Here is a 22,777-nt window from a genome sequence, read left to right on the forward strand (position 1 = left end):
CCGAAATCCCATTCGCATTTCCCTGGAGGGCAGAAGGATGGGCAGGGGGAGATGCTTTGCACTGGGGAGGGCTGCCAGGGGCAGGTTTAGCATCCCTGGTCGCAGCACGGAGGCAAAACGGTGTCTAAGAGAGAAGGAGACTTGCCGGCAGGACGCAAGGGAGCTCTAGACGCCCAGCCCCAACTTTTACCTTCTTCTCATTGCTAAACAGAGGCATGACGAGGAGGCACTGATTGACCAGGGGAGAAGGAGCAACAGTGCCAAGATTCACTATGAGAAGGAGGAGTTGGAAGGTGAGTCTCTGCTGAGATGCTGGTAGAGGGGCCACCAGCCCGGCGCCTTTTCCCGTTGCACAAAGTCCCTACAATGTCCCTCACTCGGTGTGACATCATGTGCAGCAAAACGTGCCATGCTTCTTAATAAAGCAGCACAGTTATTTTCACGTGTTTTAATATTACGGCTTTTCAACAGAGGGAAAAAGCCCCCGCGGAGGTCACGGTGTGAGCTTTAGCCATGGGGCTGGATAATTCACGGCTTGTTTACTCGCAGAGGCTGCTCCTGGCTTGGAGAGGTCTGGAGAATAATTGGACAGCTGCAGGCGCGAGGCTGTGCTTTTCTTCTTTTCTTCTGGAGTTCCTTATCATGGGACTGATTGGATCTTCTCTTGTCGCCTTGTGCCATACAAAGATTTTAAAAAGAATTCCCTTCTGTCACTGCTTAATGAGCAAGGCTGAGTGTTGGCCAGCCCAAGCTGGAATTTGAGAAGAGGTTGGATGCTTTCAGGGCACTTTTGGGGGAGCCATCACTTGTTGTTGCACTGTTGTTGCAAAATTCGAGTAAAACAGGCTTGGAAAAAAGGAGAGGTCTGTGACATTCAGGGATCCAGTGAAAACAAAATTGGTGTTTCCTCCTGGGATGGCTGCACTGATTTAACCGTGGCATCTGTGTCATCCATCTCCCCAATATCGTGAGCGATGCAAATGCTGCTTTTTTGCAGGCCACCGGACCCTGTACGCCGGCGTGCAGATGCCGCCGGTGGGGCAATGCCACCGGCATCACCGACCCCACAAGCAGAAGCATCGGGAACAGGAGGAGGACTGTGCCCCGACGGAGCAGGGCTACCACTGTAAGTCCCGCCACCACGTTCATTAAACTCCTTGGGGCTACATGGGCACTGGGGTCTTCTGCAAGCAGGTCCATGTGGCTAGTTTGAGTGACTTGCTGTTCTTCCGAGGGAAAGTGGCATTATTTAACAAGACCCTCTTTTTTAAAACTTTCATCTTTTTTTTTTTGAGGTAGTTAAATGTATAATGGATTTAGGCTCATCTTCCTTAGCGGGATGCCTGCTTTAAAAATGGAAATGTGGGTAAGGAAAGCTGCCCATCCTTGTGCAGGGGTGGAATAGATGCTTCTCCTTCTCTGTGGCTCTGTGCAAGCCCCAACAGAGCCAGGGGAGAGGGGCCGGCCCAATATTTGTGGCTGAACTGGTGCCGATCTGATGCCCGCTTTGCAAGTGAGCGTGATGGGCCGTATTCGAGCGTGGTAACGGGACGGGTCTCTGTGTTCTGCCCCCAGGCACCCCGTCCCAGCGGGTGCAGTTCATCCTCAGGACCAAGGAGGACGAGCAGCATGTCCCTCACGCCTTGTTCACCGAGCTGGATGAGATCTGCGTGAAAGAGGGCGAAGATGCCGAGTGGAAGGAAACGGCAAGGTAAATCCCTGCTGCTGGCTGCGGTGGGAGAGGAGTTCCTGTGCGCCGGCAGAGCCCGCGGGCTCTGTTTTCCACTCCTCAGGACGCGAAGCTTTTGCAGCTGCAGGTGCCGATGGGAGGAGCCGTCTCCCCTTGCTACCTGTAGCTCTGTTAAAGGGGTTGGAGAGCTGGGGCTGTTTCCTTGCAATGGGGCTGACCACACCTGATGTCCGCAGGTGGCTGAAGTTTGAGGAGGATGTGGAAGACGGCGGCGAGCGCTGGAGCAAGCCCTATGTGGCCACGCTGTCCTTGCACAGCCTCTTTGAGCTGAGGAGCTGCATCATCAATGGCACGGTGCTGCTGGACATTAGTGCCAACAGCATCGAAGAGATCGCAGGTACTGTGGGTGCCGCGTCCCTCCGGGAACGGCCGAGCTTGGCTCACCGCTGTGCCCTTCCTTCCTAGATCAAACCCTGCCTCATTTTCCTGTGCCATGCCCAGATCTGATCGTGGGCCAGCAAGAACAGCTCACGGAGTTTGACGAGCGCACGCGGGCAAAAATTGGAGAAGTTCTTTTGAAGAAGCACCACCATCAGAACGAGAAGAAAAGAAACAGCCTGCTCCCCATCGTCCGCTCGTTTACTGATGTGAGCAAGAAGCGGTCGGACCTGCACCTCCTCGACAAGCCAGGTGAGGGTTCCTGCAGGGCTTTGGCACCCGGTGAAGGTTTCTGCAGGGCTTTGGCACCCGGTGAAGGTTTCTGCAGGGCTTTGGCCCCATTAGGTTTGTCCTAGCAAAGGAGAAGCATCCCAATTGCTCCTTGTCCGTCTTTCTGAGTGACTTTCTTTTTTCTACCAGCTCAAACACTTACCCCTCATCCTTCTCCCACCACTGTGGAAGCTAAAAATGGGGTGAACCATGAGACCAGCGCAACGGATTTAAGCAAGGTGAGACACTCATAGCTTTCTTAGGCCTTCAGGGCCGAATTTGCTGTTGCAACCTTGGCTGCAGAGGGAGCTGCAGGGTGCTGTGGGCTTTGCTTTTGGGGTAATTGCCTGAAAATGGCTTGTTGTGCCCAGGCGGAGCTGCACTTCATGAAGAAAATTCCCAGCGGGGCTGAAGCGTCCAACGTGCTCGTAGGAGAGCTGGATTTCCTTCGCCAGCCCATCGTGGCATTTGTCCGCCTGACCCCGGCTGTCCTCCTCTCGGGCATGACGGAAGTTCCCATCCCAACAAGGTCTGAACGAGAAGCACAAAGTTTTTATTTCAAACCCCCCCAACAAAACATCAGATGGCATGCATCAGTTTGGCATCCCAAGGGAACAAGGCCAGCGGGAGCCAGCACGTTTCTGCCAGCCACGTCTCCTTGCCTTCATTTCCCCCTTCCCTGCTGTAGCTTTTAAACCCATTGGCCAACGTGAATGAGAGTTGGCCCCAAAATGAAATTTGCGATGGGTTTTGATGAATTTCCAATTCATCACCGGAGTCGGTGAGCCTCCGTGTCCCCTCTCGAGCCGTGCTCTGGGCTGGGAGCTGCCAGGGATTTCCTTGGGTGCTCTTTGAGCCATGACACGTTCGTTTCTCTCCTTTTGTTTGTCTTGCCCAGGTTCCTGTTTGTTTTGCTTGGACCAGAAGGAAAAGCCCATCAGTACCATGAGATCGGCAGGTCCATGGCTACTATCATGACGGATGAGGTGCGACGTGAGAAGGGATATCTCTGGGTCATTTTTGGCTTTCTTCACCTCTCCCTGTCTCTGTAGTAGTGAGGAAGAGCGTTTGCTGTCCCCGCTGCCGGCAGCTCTCCAAATAGCCCACCCTTCGTTCGCACCCCAAAGCAAACACGCACGTTTGCATCCCCCCACATCCTGGAGGCTGAAATCCCACCCGGGGTGCATCCTGCACCTCGTCCTTCTCCCCGGGGTCCCCAGCACGCTGTCCCCAGTGGTGGCATTGCCAGGGCCAGTAAAACTTGTCCTCTTTAAGCAACAGGCTGCGGTGTGCCATGGGGGATGGGGGGCCTCGTGGAGGAGAGGATTACAAGGAACACGATGGACAGATTTTTCCTTTTGGGGGAATACTTCCTGCCATTGCCAGCAGGAAATTTGGGGGAAATTATCTTGCGTTTAGCCAAGTGCTTATTGCACTGCTTAGGGCATGCGAGATGGGTTGTCCTCTGAGCAGGTTGTCTCCTACGGGCAGGTTTTCCATGACGTCGCCTATAAAGCCAAGAACCGGGCTGACCTCGTGGCCGGCATCGATGAGTTTCTGGATCAGGTCACGGTCTTGCCGCCTGGAGAGTGGGATCCATCGATCCGAATCGAGCCCCCGAAAAACGTCCCTTCGCAGGTGGGTGCTGCGGTGGAGGGAGGTGCGAGGGGGACGGGCAGGACGGCAGGCAGCTGGGGATGCTGTTCAGGGCTCCAGATTCACCAGGTCCCTATTTGACACAGTCACATGGCCAGACCAGAAGCAAAACAAGCCAGTGGTTACAAATAGCTGTCTTTCTTATTTCCATTTGAACAGGAAAAAAGGAAGATGCCAGGAGCTCTCGATGACAGTGCTTCTGACAGTGAGCCAGAGAAGCACAGCGGTCCTGAACTGGAGCGGACGGGAAGGTGCAAGCTTTGATAGTTTGGGGTGTTTTTTTTCTGCTTGCCTCCCAAATCTGAGCATGCACCTTGCCTTTGAGCAGGTTTTTGGGGTTTTTTGGTTCAGTGAAGGGGCTCCACATGCCCATCTGGGTCCCTGGGCTGGGCAGGTGGGAGATGTGGGCAGCTGGGCTCAGCCACAGCATCATTGCACACAGGTTTTCTTGATTTGGGGTGGAAGCAGATGTGCAAATACCTCCAGGTAGAGCTCTGCTGCTTCTCAGAGCAAGGGAGTGTTGCAGTAAGAGGGGATGGGCTCTCAGGTTAGGTCTTGTTTTTTCTTTTTTCTTCTTTTTATTTTTGTTGTTGGAGGGCATTTTGGCGTGCCTCAGCTTCTAGTGGGTGTAAAAAGGGAGAAGGAGACGGCTTCTTTTCAGCACTGAAAATTACTCCATGCTTGTGATTGCCCTTCTGCAGCCAAGAAAAGTCCATGTGGTCTTGCAGGAGAACAGTCTCTATTTTGTCCTTCTTCCAGGCTCTTTGGAGGTTTGATCCTGGATGTGAAGCGAAAAGCCCCGTGGTTCTGGAGCGACTTTCGGGATGGTCTGAGGCTGCAGTGTCTGGCGTCCTTCCTCTTCCTCTACTGTGCCTGCATGTCCCCTGTCATCACCTTCGGGGGACTGCTGGGGGAGGCGACCGATGGCCACATAGTGAGCAGCTCTCTCTGTTGGGTGGCACGGGGGAGGATAAAACTCATGCAAAAGTCCTTGCTGCAGTGAGTTTGCTCTGGGTTTTTTTTCCCCCTAATGCTTTCTGTACTCACTGCTGCCTCTCTTCCCCGGACAGAGTGCCATGGAGTCGCTGCTGGGCGCCTCCATGACCGGCGTGGTGTTTTCCCTCTTTGCTGGCCAACCTCTCACCATCCTCGGCAGCACCGGACCCGTGCTCGTCTTTGAGAAGATCCTCTACAAATTCTGCAAGTAAGGCTGGTTGCTGCGGCCGGGTGCTGTGAGAGCCTTCAGAAGGCAGCGGGGATGGAGAAAAGATGTTTGTCTTTCATTTCTCTCAGCGGCAGTTGTTCGATTGAAGTTGTCTTGTGTGTCACAGATGCTGCACGCTGCTGCTTTAGTATGTGATGGTGCGAGAGCCCTGGCTCTCTGAAGGATGGATGGGGTCATTTGGGGGTTTTAGGCTTAAAGCGAAGCAGCTGGAGGAGGAGAAACCACAAGGATGTGGATGCCCAAGATGGGCTGCACAAGGAAGAGGAGACAAATCACTCTGGTTTGGGAATGGGGGAAGATTTGCTTCCCTCTGAGTACAAAACAAGGCACTTCTTAGCCTGATTGTTGCTGGAAGTGGAAATACAGTTTGCTCAGGTAGCCAAATAGTCTACTGCTGAAATGTTGTGAGTTTGGATGATTTCATTGAAAAAGTAGGAGTTTTTCATGTGAAATGGGTATTTTCCATGACAGTCCTTCTGCTGTGATGACTTCGATGTGAGATGAACCACCCTTATTGCAATTTAAATTTATCATTAAGCCCCAACTTGGAGCCTCTTGCTGGCCTTTCCACCCTTGGTTTTATTTTGGTTTCCCAGGGAGTACACGCTCTCCTATCTCTCTCTGCGGGCATGCATCGGGCTGTGGACCGCCTTCTTCTGCATCGTGCTGGTGGCCACCGACGCCAGCTCTTTGGTGTGCTACATCACCCGCTTCACCGAAGAAGCCTTCGCCTCCCTCATCTGCCTCATCTTCATCTACGAGGCTCTAGAGAAGCTGAGTCACCTGCGGGAGACCTACCCTGTGCACATGCACAGCCAGCTCGACTTCCTCACCATCGACTAGTGGGTTTTTTCCTCCTAAAACGCCCCTGCCCCTTGGCAGGAGCTCAGGGCTGCACCTGCATCGCCTCTCCCTTACCCGTGTCTTGGCTTCTCTCCTCCCAGCTGTAAGTGTGAGGCACCGACGCATCCCAGCAATGAAACCCTGCGTTTCTGGGAGAGCAACAAGATCAACGTGTCTGGCATCGCCTGGGAAAACCTCACGGTGACCGTAAGTGCCCCGAGCCACTGCTTCCTCGTGCCGCGGCCACGGGGCCCAGGGGCATTCGCGTGGTGCGCAAGTCGGAGCCCTTCAGGTGGTGATGGGCTTCCAGCTGTGCTAGTGCTGCTCTGAAAAGTCATTGCTTACATCTAATGGGTGGTTTTAACCTGCTTGGTCCTGGGAAGGAGCGTCCACCTTGTCCAGTCCACCTTGTGCCCAACATCGTGGGTAATAACTGTCCGCCTCCTCAACGCGGTGGCAGGACAATATTTCTGACCGGCAGCAGAAATAACCCCCTCGTTATGCAAGGTTTCCTTGCCGCACGTGCACTGCCTTTGTGTCCTGATGCTCTGTTTCTCCAGGAATGTCGGTATTTGCATGGAGAGTTTCAAGGACCTGCCTGTGGACCCAATGGCCCCTACACGCCTGACGTCCTCTTCTGGTGCTGCATCCTCTTCTTCTCCACCTTTGTGCTGTCGAGCTTACTGAAGAAGTTTAAGACCAGCCGATACTTCCCAACCAGAGTAGGTAGAAGACGGTGGCCAGCAGCAGTCTCCACGCTCATTTCCCAAAATGGCTTTCCTGGAGCACTAAGCAGTATTTGCCACCACTCGGTCGAGCTGGGAAACGTTGACCTTGAAGGCCAAGCTCTCCATCAGCGTGGACGTCCCTCACTCATTTCCATGAGCGCAAAAGGATCGTAGCATTTCCCACCTGCCTGGCGACCTGTCCTGGAGCCATCTCTTGCTCAGGCAGTGGGAAATCAGGTCTTCCACAGTTACTTTTTTTCACCTTCTGTGCATTATGTGCTCAAGGGGAAGGCTGATTCAGCTGAGGAGCTGCCATAGCAAACGACACTATTTCTTCCTTTTGAGGAACAAATGATGCCTCAGTGCCTTATTCCCGTTTTAGCTGTGAGCGTGGCTGTCGTGGCAGACATCTGCTTCCTTCTTTTGTAATTTTATTTTTTTTTTTAAGGTTTCAACTAAGACAACCCTTTTCCACCTAATTAAACATTTTGTATTGCCTGGCACCAGATCTCACAGGCACAAACACAGCAACGGTATCTAACCAAGGGATTGGGCTGCATGTCCTCAGCATGGAGGGGTTTTGTTAACCGGTCTTAATGGCGTTGACGTCCCTCACTTTTCCATGTCATGTTGTGGCCCCCTTTGCGACGCCCCCTTCAGCTCTGGTTTCTTGCCCCAGGTACGGTCCACAGTAAGCGACTTTGCTGTTTTCCTCACCATCGTCGTCATGGTGCTCATGGACTTCATGATTGGGATCCCATCACCGAAGCTCCACGTCCCCCATATGTTCAAGGTAACGGGGTGTTTTGGCAGGGAGCTGGTTTCAGCCCTTGGGGATGCCACAAGGTGATGCCGGGGCAGGACAGGGCTGAGTCCGGAGGAGATGCTGGTGGTGCGACCATCTCCTCTTCTGCCTCCAAGCGCATTGTTTCCTTCGGGAAAGGAGAAGACAGCCCCAAAACTAGATACCTCCAGGAGAAGTATCTGTAGGTGCTTGCAAAGAGGGCACCGGCAGTGCTGAACCCCAGGGTGACGTGAAGCCAGGGCTGGGAGGTGCTCTGACATGGGAATGGAGGGGAAAAGCAAAGCCAGTGAGGTGGCTGGGCTGGGAGACGATGCTGATGTGTGTGCTTTGTTGCAGCCTACCAGAGACGACCGCGGGTGGTTCATCAGCCCCGTAGGACCCAACCCTTGGTGGACGGTGTTGGCTGCGCTCATCCCAGCTCTGCTCTGCACCATCTTGATCTTCATGGACCAGCAGATCACTGCTGTTATTGTGAACAGGAAGGAGCACAGGCTGAAGGTAAGGGGCTGCAAGAGATGAGCCCATCCCCAACCCACTCCGGGCTGCAGGCACGGGGAGAAGCTCCTATTCCAAATGCTTTGGGAAGGCATTGGTTTGGGAAAACGTCAGGCTGCGTGGCAGGATGCTCTCCTGCATTAATGATGACACAGGGAGCAAACGACAGGGAGTTCAGATGAGCAGCCTTTCAGAGGAGCAAATTAATCTTGGAGAAATAGAGAAGCGTGGTTTTGTTTTAAAATGTCAGCAGTGAATGGGGGATCGAATTGTGTTGACGCGCTGCCAGGGATAACTCAGAGTCACATCCTACTTGCAAGTGGTGGAAATTTCTTTATGAAGGAAAAAACCCGGTCTCTTTTTTTCTTTTGAGAAGTAGCTATCGCACAACCAAATCCACTTTGTCTGAACTCCTGCCACCTTTTCATGCAAGGGGCTTGCACAAAGAGCAGATACCTCCTTATTTGTTTCCGAGGCGTGTTTTAAATTCTCAAGAAGTTGACTTGCGCTCTAGCAGGGTTTGAGCCTGACTTGCGACGTTGTCCTTGCTCTTGTGCTGTGGGACGCTCATCTCCTTGTTTTGCTTCCCGCAGAAAGGATGTGGGTACCACCTGGACCTTTTCATGGTGGCCGTGATGCTCGGGGTGTGCTCCGTGATGGGGCTGCCCTGGTTTGTGGCTGCCACCGTCCTGTCCATCACCCACGTGAATAGCCTCAAAGTCGAGTCTGAGTGCGCAGCTCCAGGAGAACAACCCAAGTTTCTGGGGATACGAGAGCAGAGAGTCACTGGCTCCATGATCTTTGTGCTCATGGGCTGCTCTGTCTTCTTCACTTCTGTGTTAAAGGTAAGAGGAAAATGCAAAACACCCAACAGCCACGAGCTTTTTGGAGGTTACCCAAAACCAGTCCCCTCTCTCCAGGCCCGAGCAGCTGTGGAGCGGAGGAGGAGGTGATCCCAAACCTTGGGGCTTGACCCACAGTGGGAAGCAGCCTCCTCGCTTACGCTTTCCAGCCGTTCAGCACGTTATCGATGGCAATTTGCTCCCCCAAATGCCTCAGCACAGCCGTTCCAGTAGCTAAACACACTGAAATCATCTCCATGGGCTTCCTTGCGTGTTCCTCCCACAAGATAATCTCCTCGCTAGGCTAAGAGGAGGCACGTCGCTTTTGCTTGTTGCTACAAGAATAAGGAGAAAGGTTTTTCTACCGTCACAGAACGTGGCATATGGTAGCATGGTCGCCTGTTTTCCTCCAACCTTTCTGGAAGATAGGATTCTGCTGATGAAAGATAACTCCAACGGTCAGCCTAAAGCAGAGCGTTAGCTCACTCGCAGGCACAAAAGCTCTGCTGGTTAAAATCCGACACGTCTCTAACCCTGTGGAAACTGGAAAGCTGTAGGCAATTTGAGGCAGTGCCTGTAGAAGAGAGTGGTACTACTGAAAATGCAATTTAAAAAAATAAATGATTGCATTCTTTCTTTCAGTTTATACCAATGCCTGTGCTTTACGGCGTCTTTCTCTACATGGGCGTGTCGTCGCTCGGAGAAATTCAGGTACGGACTTTTTTACAGCGTGCAGCATGTCCGCTGCCTGGTATTTCATCTCCGTAGAAGCAGGAAAAAAGCAGCGGCATGGGAAAAAAACCTCTCGGAAAGCAAGCAATGAAAATATTTTGTGTACGAAAAAGATTGGAGGAGGCACAGGAGGTCTATAGGGCTGGGAGGACCGGGCAAGTTGAGCGCTCCCTGTTTAAACACAGGTTAGGGCAGGCCAGTGTTTGGTTAGGTGAAAATGGGGGAGTTGAGTGCACAGGGAAGGCAATTTCTACCACTGGTGGAAATCCTTGCTGGGGGATTCAGTGGGCCAAGACAAGCTAATCATAGAATAACGTGGCATAATTGCACGTGGGTGGGCAGCTCTCACGGGCAAGCTGGTTTCTAGCTGGAGCGAAGGGAAAATGGGTGCTGCTCCCAGGAGGAGCATAGTGGGATCCACGGTTTCTCATGGCGAGCGAGATCCTGAAAACTCCCTCCACGTCTCAAGAGGGCCAGAAGCTTTCCGCAGTCCCAAGGTGGCAACTTTTCCACTTCGATTTTGCAGTTCTTCGATCGCTTGAAGCTGTTTTGGATGCCGGCGAAACACCAGCCGGATTTCATCTACCTGCGGCACGTCCCCTTGCGAAAGGTGCACTTCTTCACCGTGATCCAGCTGATCTGCCTCGTCCTGCTCTGGGCCATCAAGGTGTCCCGTGCCGCCATCGTCTTTCCCATGATGGTAAGAGGCGGTGCCGCTCGGCACAGGGATGTTTGCCACGTTGGAGTGAGATGTAGCACCACCTCTGGCCTCACCGCATCTTCCCTCTATTTCGTGCAGGTTTTGGCTCTTGTATTTGTCCGGAAAGCCATGGATTTCTGCTTCTCAAAGCGAGAGCTCAGCTTCCTGGATGACCTTATGCCAGAGAGCAAGAAGAAGAAGTTGGACGGTGCCAAAAACGAAGCCAATGAAGAAGAGGTAACGCTTGCTGGGCGCTCGGGGCTGGACATCTCCCTCGGGCTGTGAGATTGCCTGTTTCTAGCACAGCTTGTCTTTACATGTTGGGGCAAGATCAGAACTCAAAAGAAACAGATCCTAATAGCCTGGATCCCACATCTTAACCTTTTTTTTCCCTGAATGAGCAGTGAGCTTAACACTTGAATAGAGGTATAATTTTTTAAATGAGTCATTTATAATAACAGATGATGATGATGATGATGGAAAGATTGGCTCGTAACAGTGTTTTTAACCCCCTCCCAAAAAATTCAGAGTGAAAGGTCTTTACCCTGCTGCGCTAATAGCTAAAGGTGCCACGAGTCAGAAGGAGAGGGCAGCATGCAATGTTTTTGCTGGGTGTTCAGTTTATTTCCACTTGGATCCAAGACAGAGAACTTGATTTGTCCCTTTTTTCCGTCAGGAGTCCCCGAAAATGATGGAAGCTGCTGCTGCTGCCGGTTCAGTTCTGCTGAAACTGGGCAAGACCAGCAACTTGGATACACCAAAGCAAAGCAGGGACAGGTAAAGCCCCACCAAGTGCCAGGACCCCCGGCAAGATTAGTTGGAAGGTGTTTGGCACAATTTTTTCCACTTGCATCTTTCTTGAGCGTCCCATAGAAAGCAGCAGTCAGCTTGGTGGGAAAATCACATCTACGGGCAGGGCTGCAGGAGGGGATCGCAGGGCTCTGCCTCCAAGCAGAGTGGCTGCACAACTCCCATCTGACCCCAAAAAGTCGCATCCTCAGTGACTTTAGGGTAGCTGGAGATCCTCATATGTAAAAACGAGGAGTTGCAGGCATGATCTGTACCAGCAGTGGCTTAGGAGCCCACTCCAGGGCTAAACGCCCGCAAGAGCCTTTGCACGGAGCTGTAGCTCTGCAGCTCTCAGGCTTGCCTCGCAAAACTCCTCATCCAGCAAAACCTGCCGTGCTTATGCTGAGCTTTGATTCTCGGGGCCCCGCTGTTCCTCTTGCTGATGCTAACGCACTTGGTGGCATCAGTTCCCATAGTCACGGATTGCTCTGTAAAATATTTATTGCAGGACTGATCCTTGCGAGATTAATATCTCGGAGGAAGTGTTGAAAACGAGCGTGTGGAAGGCTCTCACTATGAACACAGAAACAGTCTGAATCCGGGGAGGAAAGAGGTAAAGGACTGCATGTGAACGTGACCGTGCTCCTCTGCAAGCGACGGCGCATGCCTACAGTTTTCCCGTGCTTCGGCAGGCAGTACCGAGCAAACGGCCCGTCCCTGGGAACAGGCAGCGAGGACCGTGGCATGCAAACCAGCTCGTCACTGCCAGGGTGGTCCCACGAACAGGGTTGAACCAGCAGCAGCCGGCAGGTCTTCCACTGATGGTGCTCTCCCTCTTTTTGTCTTTTTTCCCCCCAGTTTTGCTATTTAGGAGCCTCGGCTTTGAAGGGGAGGAGTGAGAACGTGACTCAGGGACGTGCCAACGCAGAGACGGGGAGATACCGCTGTTTTCCAGTTGGAGGATTCCCATTAAAGCCATGTCAATGTTTTCAGTTCTCCTTGGTGTGCTTCAGGCATTCAGTATCTCTAGACCAGCAAACTGAGGTGTACGTGCCAGTCAATGGGAGTTCGGTGTCGTGAAGTTCCCGTGTGTACGTGCGTGTGGTGGTGTGGGTTTGTAGTGGTAGAGGGACTGCTGCCGCTTTATCATTCAGTGCTGTTTTCCTTCCTTTTACCTCCCTGGCACTCTGTAGTTTTTTCTTCTCCCCTGTCCTTGCAAAGTCTCTTCTCTCCCAGGGTGGGATGAGCCGGGAGGAAAGCGGCAAGATGCCTTTTCCTTCTCCCTTCCCCTGCCGCTGTGCAGGAAGAAGCTGTGAAGCAGAGATGGCTCTCGTGCTCTCTTGAGGTTTTGGGGCGGGGGGTCGTTGGGCTGTGGTGTCACCTCAGGCACATGCGGTCGAGTCGGCTGGCCGTGGAGCCTGGGAGGAGAGGACAAGCCAGAAGAAAAGGTCCCCTTGCAGCCCTGCATCTTGCTGTGGGCTCAGCACGTGCTCCAGGCTCTCGGCGTCTGCAACTGGTGCCTCGTGCCCAGCTGGGACGGGTGCACGAGCCCTCCTGCCATCGGCTTGTCCCATCCTCTGCGGGAGCCTGTTCGTGCATGAAGCCAACCCCAAATGCCAAGGGCAAGTTGTTGCTCCTTGCAAACGGGTGGGGAAAAGAAACTACAGAATTGCTCTGTAAGGAAGAAAGGGGTACATCCCCAAGCAGGGCCAAAATCAGACGGCTTTTACGGGATGGGGTTTTGCAAGCTGTAGGTTGACTTTTGCCAGCGTGGCATGGTGACTGTCGGAGGGGACAGCTGCTGTCCTGCAGCGCCGCGGGAGCGGTTCCCGAGAAAAGGGAGGCGGAAGCAGCTGAAGGAGTTGAAGCCTTAGGCCGCAAGAGCTGAGCAGCTCCGGGTATTCCAAAGTATTTTTCCAACCGTGTCCCCGCCTGGCCAGGGAAGTCAGTGGAGGAGGTGGTGCGTCTGGCTCCCTCTGTATAGTGTGCTGGAGGTGAGGAAAGGATTAAGGAAGAGAGAGGTCAGAGGAAGGAGGAGGGGAGTGTGTGTGGGGCTGTGCTGAGGGTGGGGTTTGGAGTAAGTGGAGGGAGAGGCTGGGGAAGAGCCCCAGGCCGGAGCTGGAAGCCAAGGGAAGGTGATGTCCCTCTGGGAGAATTAAGGGCTCGGCCTCGGGGTTGGACCTGGGGATGGGGTGCTGGGTGGTACAGGTATAATTGGGGGGCATGAGTGGGGGTAGGGGTCCCTCTCCGGAGGCAGCCAGCTCGAGCTGTCACCCGAGAACTCCTCAAAGAGGGATGGGAAACCTTCCCTGGGACTCTGCCTTCTCAGCGGGATCCCAGGGTCGGCCCCTGTTAGGGTGGCCGGCGTGGGTAAATCCCTAAGAGTGGTGAAGGTGCCTTCCGAGTGCCGCTTGGTGTTGGAGGCGAAGCTTTGGGTGCTTTGGGATTCGTACGACTGCCATCTGCTCAGGAGGGAAGGATGGGGGGAGAAAAGGTGGTTTAATGCACATGGTGGCATCTGGCAGCCTCCCTGCAGGAGGTGGCCAGGGCAGGGGCTGTGTCCTGCAAAGTACTTCACTGTGTGGAGCATCCTCCAGAAAAGCCGTAATAAATCCATAGAAATAATTTTGGGTTTCAGGGGGTCTGCCAAGCCCGGCCAGGCTTGTTCCTGACATCAGGTATATGCACTATCCCGTCCCATATCATTTGCCCGACGTCTTGCTCGGCTGCGGTGGGTTCGTGCCTCCGCCCTGGTCCCTGCTTGCTGCTCCTGGGAGGGAGCGTGGTGCTGCCCCGAGGTTTCGCTCAACCTCCTCCAGCTCCAGGATGGAGAGCTGATGTTGAGGTTCACGGCAGAAGGTCCCCAAAGGCTTTTCCTGCCACGCAGCCGCCAGCGTGGAGTGGGGCTCAGCACCGTGCCCGAAGCATGGCCCCCTCCTGACTCTGCCCCGCCACGTCCCCGTGCAGCCCGTCTCTGGGCTGAGACAGCCGAGAAATCCTGGGGGGGACATGGCAATGTCCCTGCGTGGGCTGGTAGAGAGCCAGAAGGGAGCTCGTCTGGACAAATACAGAAGAACGAGGCACATTGTAATAGTGAGGCTGCCCAATCGTCACCCTTTATTTGCTGAAAACCAGACTGCTGGGTGCCTGTCAGCAAGCACTCATTACTCTGGTTTGATTTCTTCAGAGATTGGTAGTACAGAAGGGAGGAAAAGGCACTCACCTTCTGCAAAGAGAACCGTTCCCCGAAAAGTCGGACCTTCCTCCTTTGCTCCAGTGATTTCCGATTTCAGTTTTACAAGCAATTACTGCTTTCAGCCTCCCAACAAAAGCAGCTTCGAAGCAGCCAACCGGAGCTTTGTGCTTAGGAAATAGTGCTAAGCGGAACAACTCTGGCTGCTCCAAAACTCCAAAGTGAGCGATGCAAAGCTCGGCATCCCCTTGCCCAGCCCAGTTTTGACAATGTGATGTTTTGCAGGCACCTGTCAGCAGCGGAGAAGGACAGAGAGGGAAGGCAAAGCGTTTGCAAGTGCTGGTGCCCATGCTGGGATGGGATAAACTGCTTTCCGGAGGCTTCTCCCCTTCCTGCTCCATCCCATCCCAAGGCCACAGGTCCGCAACCCCACAGCTCTACGAAACCCTTAACTCCTCCAGCAATTTCCTCAACAAAATAAGCGCTCCGAGTCCATTTGAGTGGCCTAACCAGGACCGAGTGAGTTCTGAGCGGGGCCCTTTCCTTCGGTGGCATCTCCGCGCAAGGCTTGCCGCGATTTCGAGGATGCTGCAACAGAAGGGCCATGGGACGCTGAGAGCATCTTGCCACAGAGACGGAGGTGCTCACTTGTCCTGTTTCCTCCTATGTTTCCTCCTAATGTGTATTTTGCCCCGTAAGGCGTATTTTCCCCAAGGCTTTGCACCTCACTCCTATTTTGGCAGCTTGTGCTTTTAAATACACCCAAACGCTGCTTATGCCTTTTGGCCCAGCAGGATGCGGCATTTACACCCCTTTTCTCTATTCCGGCTAGTTTTTGCCCAAAACAGAGCTGGTTTCTCCCCATCCACTAAGTTTTCCAAGCGGGAAGAGTCCTGGGGTGCGTGGCTTTAAATAACTGCCTGGATACGCATCACCGATTGTGATGCCATAAACGGTCACTTGTTGTGTCTCTGGAGTTGGTGCACACTGGGTGCCACTGAGCTCCTCTCGGTGAGAGCTGTCCAGGTGTCCCGGGGGACTCTGGCCCCCTGATTGATCTGGAGGTTCAATTATCCCCCCAAACCGGTGACCGACGTGAGGATGAACCAGAACGGGGCTTACAAAATGACACTTCTGGAAGAGTTACAGGTAGCACAGCTGAAGGGCTGAGCATCCCCCAAACAGGGGGAAAACTCTCCCCGAAATCCCATTGGCATTTCCCTGGAGGGCAGAAGGATGGGCAGGGGGAGATGCTTTGCACTGGGGAGGGCTGCCAGGGGCAGGTTTAGCGTCCCTGGTCGCAGCACGGAGGCAAAACGGTGTCTAAGAGAGAAGGAGACTTGCCGGCAGGACGCAAGGGAGCTCTAGACGCCCAGCCCCAACTTTTACCTTCTTCTCATTGCTAAACAGAGGCATGACGAGGAGGCACTGATTGACCAGGGGAGAAGGAGCAACGGTGCCAAGATTCACTATGAGAAGGAGGAGTTGGAAGGTGAGTCTCTGCTGAGATGCTGGTAGAGGGGCCACCAGCCCGGCGCCTTTTCCCGTTGCACAAAGTCCCTACAATGTCCCTCACTCGGTGTGACATCATGTGCAGCAAAACGTGCCATGCTTCTTAATAAAGCAGCACAGTTATTTTCACGTGTTTTAATATTACGGCTTTTCAACAGAGGGAAAAAGCCCCCGCGGAGGTCACGGTGTGAGCTTTAGCCATGGGGCTGGATAATTCACGGCTTGTTTACTCGCAGAGGCTGCTCCTGGCTTGGAGAGGTCTGGAGAATAATTGGACAGCTGCAGGCGCGAGGCTGTGCTTTTCTTCTTTTCTTCTGGAGTTCCTTATCATGGGACTGATTGGATCTTCTCTTGTCGCCTTGTGCCATACAAAGATTTTAAAAAGAATTCCCTTCTGTCACTGCTTAATGAGCAAGGCTGAGTGTTGGCCAGCCCAAGCTGGAATTTGAGAAGAGGTTGGATGCTTTCAGGGCACTTTTGGGGGAGCCATCACTTGTTGTTGCTCTGTTGTTGCAAAGTTCGAGTAAAACAGGCTTGGAAAAAAGGAGAGGTCTGTGACATTCAGGGATCCAGTGAAAACAAAATTGGTGTTTCCTCCTGGGACGGCTGCACTGATTTAACCGTGGTGTCTGCGTCATCCATCTCCCCAATATCGCGAGTGATGCAAATGCTGCTTTTTTGCAGGCCACCGGACCCTGTACGCCGGCGTGCAGATGCCGCTGGTGGGGCAATGCCACCGGCATCACCGACCCCACAAGCAGAAGCATCGGGAACAGGAGGAGGACTGTGCCCCGACGGAGCGGGGCTACCACTGTAAGTCCCGCCACCCCGTTCACTAAACTCCTTGGGGCTACATGGGCGCTGGGGTCTTCTGCAAGCAGGTCCATGTGGCTAGTTTGAGTGACTTGCTGTTCTTCCGAGGGAAAGTGGCATTATTTAACAAGACCCTCTTTTTCAAAACTTTCATCTTTTTTTTTTGAGGTAGTTAAATGTATAATGGATTTAGGCTCATCTTCCTCAGCGGGATGCCTGCTTTAAAAATGGAAATGTGGGGAAGGAAAGCTGCCCATCCTTGTGCAGGGGTGGAATAGATGCTTCTCCTTCTCCGTGGCTCTGTGCAAGCCCCAACAGAGCCAGGGGAGAGGGGCCGGCCCAATATTTGTGGCTGAACTGGTGCCGATCTGATGCCCGCTTTGCATGTGAGCGTGATGGGCCATATTCGAGCGTGGTAACGGGATGGGTCTCTGTGTTCTGCCCCCAGGCACCCCGTCCCAGCGGGTGCAGTTCATCCTCAGGACCAAGGAGGACGAGCAGCATGTCCCTCACGCCTTGTTCACCGAGCTGGATGAGATCTGCGTGAAAGAGGGCGAAGATGCCGAGTGGAAGGAAACGGCAAGGTAAATCCCTGCTGCCGGCTGTGGTGGGAGAGGAGTCCCTGCGCCAGCAGTGCACGCGGGCTCTGCTTTCCGCTCCGCAGGACGCGAAGTTTTTGCAGCTGTAGGTGCTGATGCGAGGAGCCGTCTCCTCTTGCTACCTGTAGCTCTGTTAAAGGGGTTGGAGAGCTGGGGCTGTTTCCTTGCAATGGGGCTGACAGCACCCGATGTCCGCAGGTGGCTGAAGTTTGAGGAGGACGTGGAAGACGGCGGCGAGCGCTGGAGCAAGCCCTATGTGGCCACGCTGTCCTTGCACAGCCTCTTTGAGCTGAGGAGCTGCATCATCAATGGCACGGTGCTGCTGGACATTAGTGCCAACAGCATCGAAGAGATCGCAGGTACTGTGGGTGCCGCGTCCCTCCGGGAACGGTCGAGCTTGGCTCGCCGCTGTGCCCTTCCTTCACAGATCAAACCCTGCCTCATTTTCCTGTGCCATGCTCAGATCTGATCCTGGGCCAGCAAGAACAGCTCACGGAGTTTGACGAGCGCACGCGGGCAAAAATTGGAGAAGTTCTTTTGAAGAAGCACCACCATCAGAACGAGAAGAAAAGAAACAGCCTGCTCCGCTCGTTTGCTGATGTGAGCAAGAAGGGGTCGGACCTGCACCTCCTCGACAAGCCAGGTGAGGGTTCCTGCAGGGCTTTGGCACCCGGTGAAGGTTTCTGCAGGGCTTTGGCAGCAGATGAGGGTTTCTGCAGGGCTTTGGCCCCATTAGGTTTGTCCTAGCAAAGGAGAAGCATCCCAATTGCTCCTTGTCCGTCTTTCTGAGTGTCTTTCTTTTTTCTACCAGCTCAAACACTTACCCCTCATCCTTCTCCCACCACTGTGGAAGCTAAAAATGGGGTGAACCATGAGACCAGCACAACGGATTTAAGCAAGGTGAGACACTCATAGCTTTCTTAGGCCTTCAGGGCCGAATTTGCTGTTGCAACCTTGGCTGCAGAGGGAGCTGCAGGGTGCTGTGGGCTTTGCTTTTGGGGTAATTGCCTGAAAATGGCTTGTTGTGCCCAGGCGGAGCTGCACTTCATGAAGAAAATTCCCAGCGGGGCTGAAGCGTCCAACGTGCTCGTAGGAGAGCTGGATTTCCTTCGCCAGCCCATCGTGGCATTTGTCCGCCTGACCCCGGCTGTCCTCCTCTCGGGCATGACGGAAGTTCCCATCCCAACAAGGTCTGAACGAGAAGCACAAAGTTTTTATTTCAAACCCCCCCAACAAAACATCAGATGGCATGCATCAGTTTGGCATCCCAAGGGAACAAGGCCAGCGGGAGCCAGCACGTTTCTGCCAGCCACGTCTCCTTGCCTTCATTTCCCCCTTCCCTGCTGTAGCTTTTAAACCCATTGGCCAACGTGAATGAGAGTTGGCCCCAAAATGAAATTTGCGATGGGTTTTGATGAATTTCCAATTCATCACCGGAGTCGGTGAGCCTCCGTGTCCCCTCTCGAGCCGTGCTCTGGGCTGGGAGCTGCCAGGGATTTCCTTGGGTGCTCTTTGAGCCATGACACGTTCGTTTCTCTCCTTTTGTTTGTCTTGCCCAGGTTCCTGTTTGTTTTGCTTGGACCAGAAGGAAAAGCCCATCAGTACCATGAGATCGGCAGGTCCATGGCTACTATCATGACGGATGAGGTGCGACGTGAGAAGGGATATCTCTGGGTCATTTTTGGCTTTCTTCACCTCTCCCTGTCTCTGTAGTAGTGAGGAAGAGCATTTGCTGTCCCCGCTGCTGGCAGCTCTCCAAATAGCCCACCCTTCGTTTGCAGCCCAAAGCAAACACGCACGTTTGCATCACCCCACATCCTGGAGGCTGAAATCCCACCCGGGGTGCATCCTGCACCTCGTCCTTCTCCCCAGGGTCCCCAGCACGCTGTCCCCAGTGGTGGCATTGCCAGGGCCAGTAAAACTTGTCCTCTTTAAGCAACAGGCTGCGGTGTGCCATGGGGGATGGGGGGCCTCGTGGAGGAGAGGATTACAAGGAACACGATGGACAGATTTTTCCTTTTGGGGGAATACTTCCTGCCATTGCCAGCAGGAAATTTGGGGGAAATTATCTTGCGTTTAGCCAAGTGCTTATTGCACTGCTTAGGGCATGCGAGATGGGTTGTCCTCTGAGCAGGTTGTCTCCTACGGGCAGGTTTTCCATGACGTCGCCTATAAAGCCAAGAACCGGGCTGACCTCGTGGCCGGCATCGATGAGTTTCTGGATCAGGTCACGGTCTTGCCGCCTGGAGAGTGGGATCCATCGATCCGAATCGAGCCCCCAAAAAACGTCCCTTCGCAGGTGGGTGCTGCGGTGGAGGGAGGTGCGAGGGGGACGGGCAGGACGGCAGGCAGCTGGGGATGCTGTTCAGGGGTCCAGATTCACAAGGTCCCTGTTTGACACAGTCACATGGCCAGACCAGAAGCAAAACAAGCCAGTGGTTACAAATAGCTGTCTTTCTTATTTCCATTTGAACAGGAAAAAAGGAAGATGCCAGGAGCTCTCGATGACAGTGCTTCTGACAGTGAGCCAGAGAAGCACAGCGGTCCTGAACTGGAGCGGACGGGAAGGTGCAAGCTTTGATAGTTTGGGGTGTTTTTTTTCTGCTTGCCTCCCAAATCTGAGCATGCACCTTGCCTTTGAGCAGGTTTTTGGGGTTTTTTGGTTCAGTGAAGGGGCTCCACATGCCCAGCTGTGTCCCTGGGCTGGGCAGGTGGGAGATGTGGGCAGCTGGGCTCAGCCACAGCATCATTGCACACAGGTTTTCTTGATTTGGGGTGGAAGCAGATGTGCAAATACCTCCAGGTAGAGCTCTGCTGCTTCTCAGAGCAAGGGAGTGTTGCAGTAAGAGGGGATGGGCTCTCAGGTTAGGTCTTGTTTTTTCTTTTTTCTTCTTTTTATTTTTGTTGTTGGAGGGCATTTTGGCGTGCCTCAGCTTCTAGTGGGTGTAAAAAGGGAGAAGGAGACGGCTTCTTTTCAGCACTGAAAATTACTCCATGCTTGTGATTGCCCTTCTGCAGCCAAGAAAAGTCCATGTGGTCTTGCAGGAGAACTGTCTCTATTTTGTCCTTCTTCCAGGCTCTTTGGAGGTTTGATCCTGGATGTGAAGCGAAAAGCCCCGTGGTTCTGGAGCGACTTTCGGGATGGTCTGAGGCTGCAGTGTCTGGCGTCCTTCCTCTTCCTCTACTGTGCCTGCATGTCCCCTGTCATCACCTTTGGGGGACTGCTGGGGGAGGCGACCGATGGCCACATAGTGAGCAGCTCTCTCTGTTGGGTGGCACGGGGGAGGATAAAACTCATGCAAAAGTCCTTGCTGCAGTGAGTTTGCTCTGGGTTTTTTTTCCCCCTAATGCTTTCTGTACTCACTGCTGCCTCTCTTCCCCGGACAGAGTGCCATGGAGTCGCTGCTGGGTGCCTCCATGACCGGCGTGGTGTTTTCCCTCTTTGCTGGCCAACCTCTCACCATCCTCGGCAGCACCGGACCCGTGCTCGTCTTTGAGAAGATCCTCTACAAATTCTGCAAGTAAGGCTGGTTGCTGCGGCCGGGTGCTGTGAGAGCCTTCAGAAGGCAGCGGGGATGGAGAAAAGATGTTTGTCTTTCATTTCTCTCAGCGGCAGTTGTTCGATTGAAGTTGTCTTGTGTGTCACAGATGCTGCACGCTGCTGCTTTAGTATGTGATGGTGCGAGAGCCCTGGCTCTCTGAAGGATGGATGGGGTCATTTGGGGGTTTTAGGCTTAAAGCGAAGCAGCTGGAGGAGGAGAAACCACAAGGATGTGGATGCCCAAGATGGGCTGCACAAGGAAGAGGAGACAAATCACTCTGGTTTGGGAATGGGGGAAGATTTGCTTCCCTCTGAGTACAAAACAAGGCACTTCTTAGCCTGATTGTTGCTGGAAGTGGAAATACAGTTTGCTCAGGTAGCCAAATAGTCTACTGCTGAAATGTTGTGAGTTTGGATGATTTCATTGAAAAAGTAGGAGTTTTTCATGTGAAATGGGTATTTTCCATGACAGTCCTTCTGCTGTGATGACTTCGATGTGAGATGAACCACCCTTATTGCAATTTAAATTTATCATTAAGCCCCAACTTGGAGCCTCTTGCTGGCCTTTCCACCCTTGGTTTTATTTTGGTTTCCCAGGGAGTACACGCTCTCCTATCTCTCTCTGCGGGCATGCATCGGGCTGTGGACCGCCTTCTTCTGCATCGTGCTGGTGGCCACCGACGCCAGCTCTTTGGTGTGCTACATCACCCGCTTCACTGAAGAAGCCTTCGCCTCCCTCATCTGCCTCATCTTCATCTACGAGGCTCTAGAGAAGCTGAGTCACCTGCGGGAGACCTACCCTGTGCACATGCACAGCCAGCTCGACTTCCTCACCATCGACTAGTGGGTTTTTTCCTCCTAAAACGCCCCTGCCCCTTGGCAGGAGCTCAGGGCTGCACCTGCATCGCCTCTCCCTTACCCGTGTCTTGGCTTCTCTCCTCCCAGCTGTAAGTGTGAGGCACCGACGCATCCCAGCAATGAAACCCTGCGTTTCTGGGAGAGCAACAAGATCAACGTGTCTGGCATCGCCTGGGAAAACCTCACGGTGACCGTAAGTGCCCCGAGCCACTGCTTCCTCGTGCCGCGGCCACGGGGTCCAGGGGCATTCGCGTGGTGCACAAGTCGGAGCCCTTCAGGTGGTGATGGGCTTCCAGCTGTGCTAGTGCTGCTCTGAAAAGTCATTGCTTACATCTAATGGGTGGTTTTAACCCGCTTGGTCCTGGGAAGGAGAGTCCACCTTGTCCAGTCCACCTTGTGCCCAACATCGTGGGTAATAACTGTCCGCCTCCTCAACGCGGTGGCAGGACAATATTTCTGACCGGCAGCAGAAATAACCCCCTCGTTATGCGAGGTTTCCTTGCCGCACGTGCACTGCCTTTGTGTCCTGATGCTCTGTTTCTCCAGGAATGTCGGTATTTGCATGGAGAGTTTCAAGGACCTGCCTGTGGACCCAATGGCCCCTACACGCCTGACGTCCTCTTCTGGTGCTGCATCCTCTTCTTCTCCACCTTTGTGCTGTCGAGCTTACTGAAGAAGTTTAAGACCAGCCGATACTTCCCAACCAGAGTAGGTAGAAGACGGTGGCCAGCAGCAGTCTCCACGCTCATTTCCCAAAATGGCTTTCCTGGAGCACTAAGCAGTATTTGCCACCACTCGGTCGAGCTGGGAAACGTTGACCTTGAAGGCCAAGCTCTCCATCAGCGTGGACGTCCCTCACTCATTTCCATGAGCGCAAAAGGATCGTAGCATTTCCCACCTGCCTGGCGACCTGTCCTGGAGCCATCTCTTGCTCAGGCAGTGGGAAATCAGGTCTTCCACAGTTACTTTTTTTCACCTTCTGTGCATTATGTGCTCAAGGGGAAGGCTGATTCAGCTGAGGAGCTGCCATAGCAAACGACACTATTTC

At 53.6% G+C, this 22,777-nt stretch overlaps 2 protein-coding genes across 2 annotated transcripts in view; both read left to right on the top strand.

The window, feature by feature from the left end:
* Positions 1-205: 205 nt before the first annotated feature.
* Positions 206-13,197, top strand: LOC132320386 (electroneutral sodium bicarbonate exchanger 1-like). Its single transcript, XM_059832682.1, has 22 exons — positions 206-293; positions 998-1,101; positions 1,539-1,711; positions 1,927-2,087; positions 2,192-2,380; positions 2,549-2,637; positions 2,770-2,927; positions 3,297-3,384; positions 3,890-4,036; positions 4,214-4,305; positions 4,814-4,988; positions 5,125-5,258; positions 5,876-6,121; positions 6,224-6,329; positions 6,683-6,844; positions 7,530-7,643; positions 7,992-8,153; positions 8,744-8,995; positions 9,635-9,703; positions 10,251-10,424; positions 10,524-10,661; positions 13,171-13,197. Exons 2-22 carry the CDS (start codon positions 1,027-1,029, stop codon positions 13,195-13,197), a joined length of 2,931 nt encoding a protein of 976 aa, XP_059688665.1. The 5' UTR covers positions 206-293; positions 998-1,026.
* A 203-nt stretch (positions 13,198-13,400) lies between these two features.
* Positions 13,401-22,777, top strand: part of LOC132320352 (electroneutral sodium bicarbonate exchanger 1-like) — a 29,619-nt gene continuing 20,242 nt past the window's right edge. Inside the window, exons 1-16 of the mRNA XM_059832633.1 lie at positions 13,401-13,421; positions 15,775-15,898; positions 16,603-16,731; positions 17,180-17,315; positions 17,529-17,689; positions 17,794-17,973; positions 18,142-18,230; positions 18,363-18,520; positions 18,890-18,977; positions 19,483-19,629; positions 19,807-19,898; positions 20,407-20,581; positions 20,718-20,851; positions 21,469-21,714; positions 21,817-21,922; positions 22,276-22,437. Of these exons, the coding sequence (XP_059688616.1) occupies positions 13,401-13,421; positions 15,775-15,898; positions 16,603-16,731; positions 17,180-17,315; positions 17,529-17,689; positions 17,794-17,973; positions 18,142-18,230; positions 18,363-18,520; positions 18,890-18,977; positions 19,483-19,629; positions 19,807-19,898; positions 20,407-20,581; positions 20,718-20,851; positions 21,469-21,714; positions 21,817-21,922; positions 22,276-22,437 (2,148 nt within the window). The remainder of the gene's footprint in view (positions 13,422-15,774; positions 15,899-16,602; positions 16,732-17,179; positions 17,316-17,528; positions 17,690-17,793; positions 17,974-18,141; positions 18,231-18,362; positions 18,521-18,889; positions 18,978-19,482; positions 19,630-19,806; positions 19,899-20,406; positions 20,582-20,717; positions 20,852-21,468; positions 21,715-21,816; positions 21,923-22,275; positions 22,438-22,777) is intronic.

The sequence above is a fragment of the Gavia stellata genome, chromosome 35 (assembly GCF_030936135.1).
Source record: "Gavia stellata isolate bGavSte3 chromosome 35, bGavSte3.hap2, whole genome shotgun sequence".
Lineage (NCBI taxonomy): Eukaryota > Metazoa > Chordata > Aves > Gaviiformes > Gaviidae > Gavia > Gavia stellata.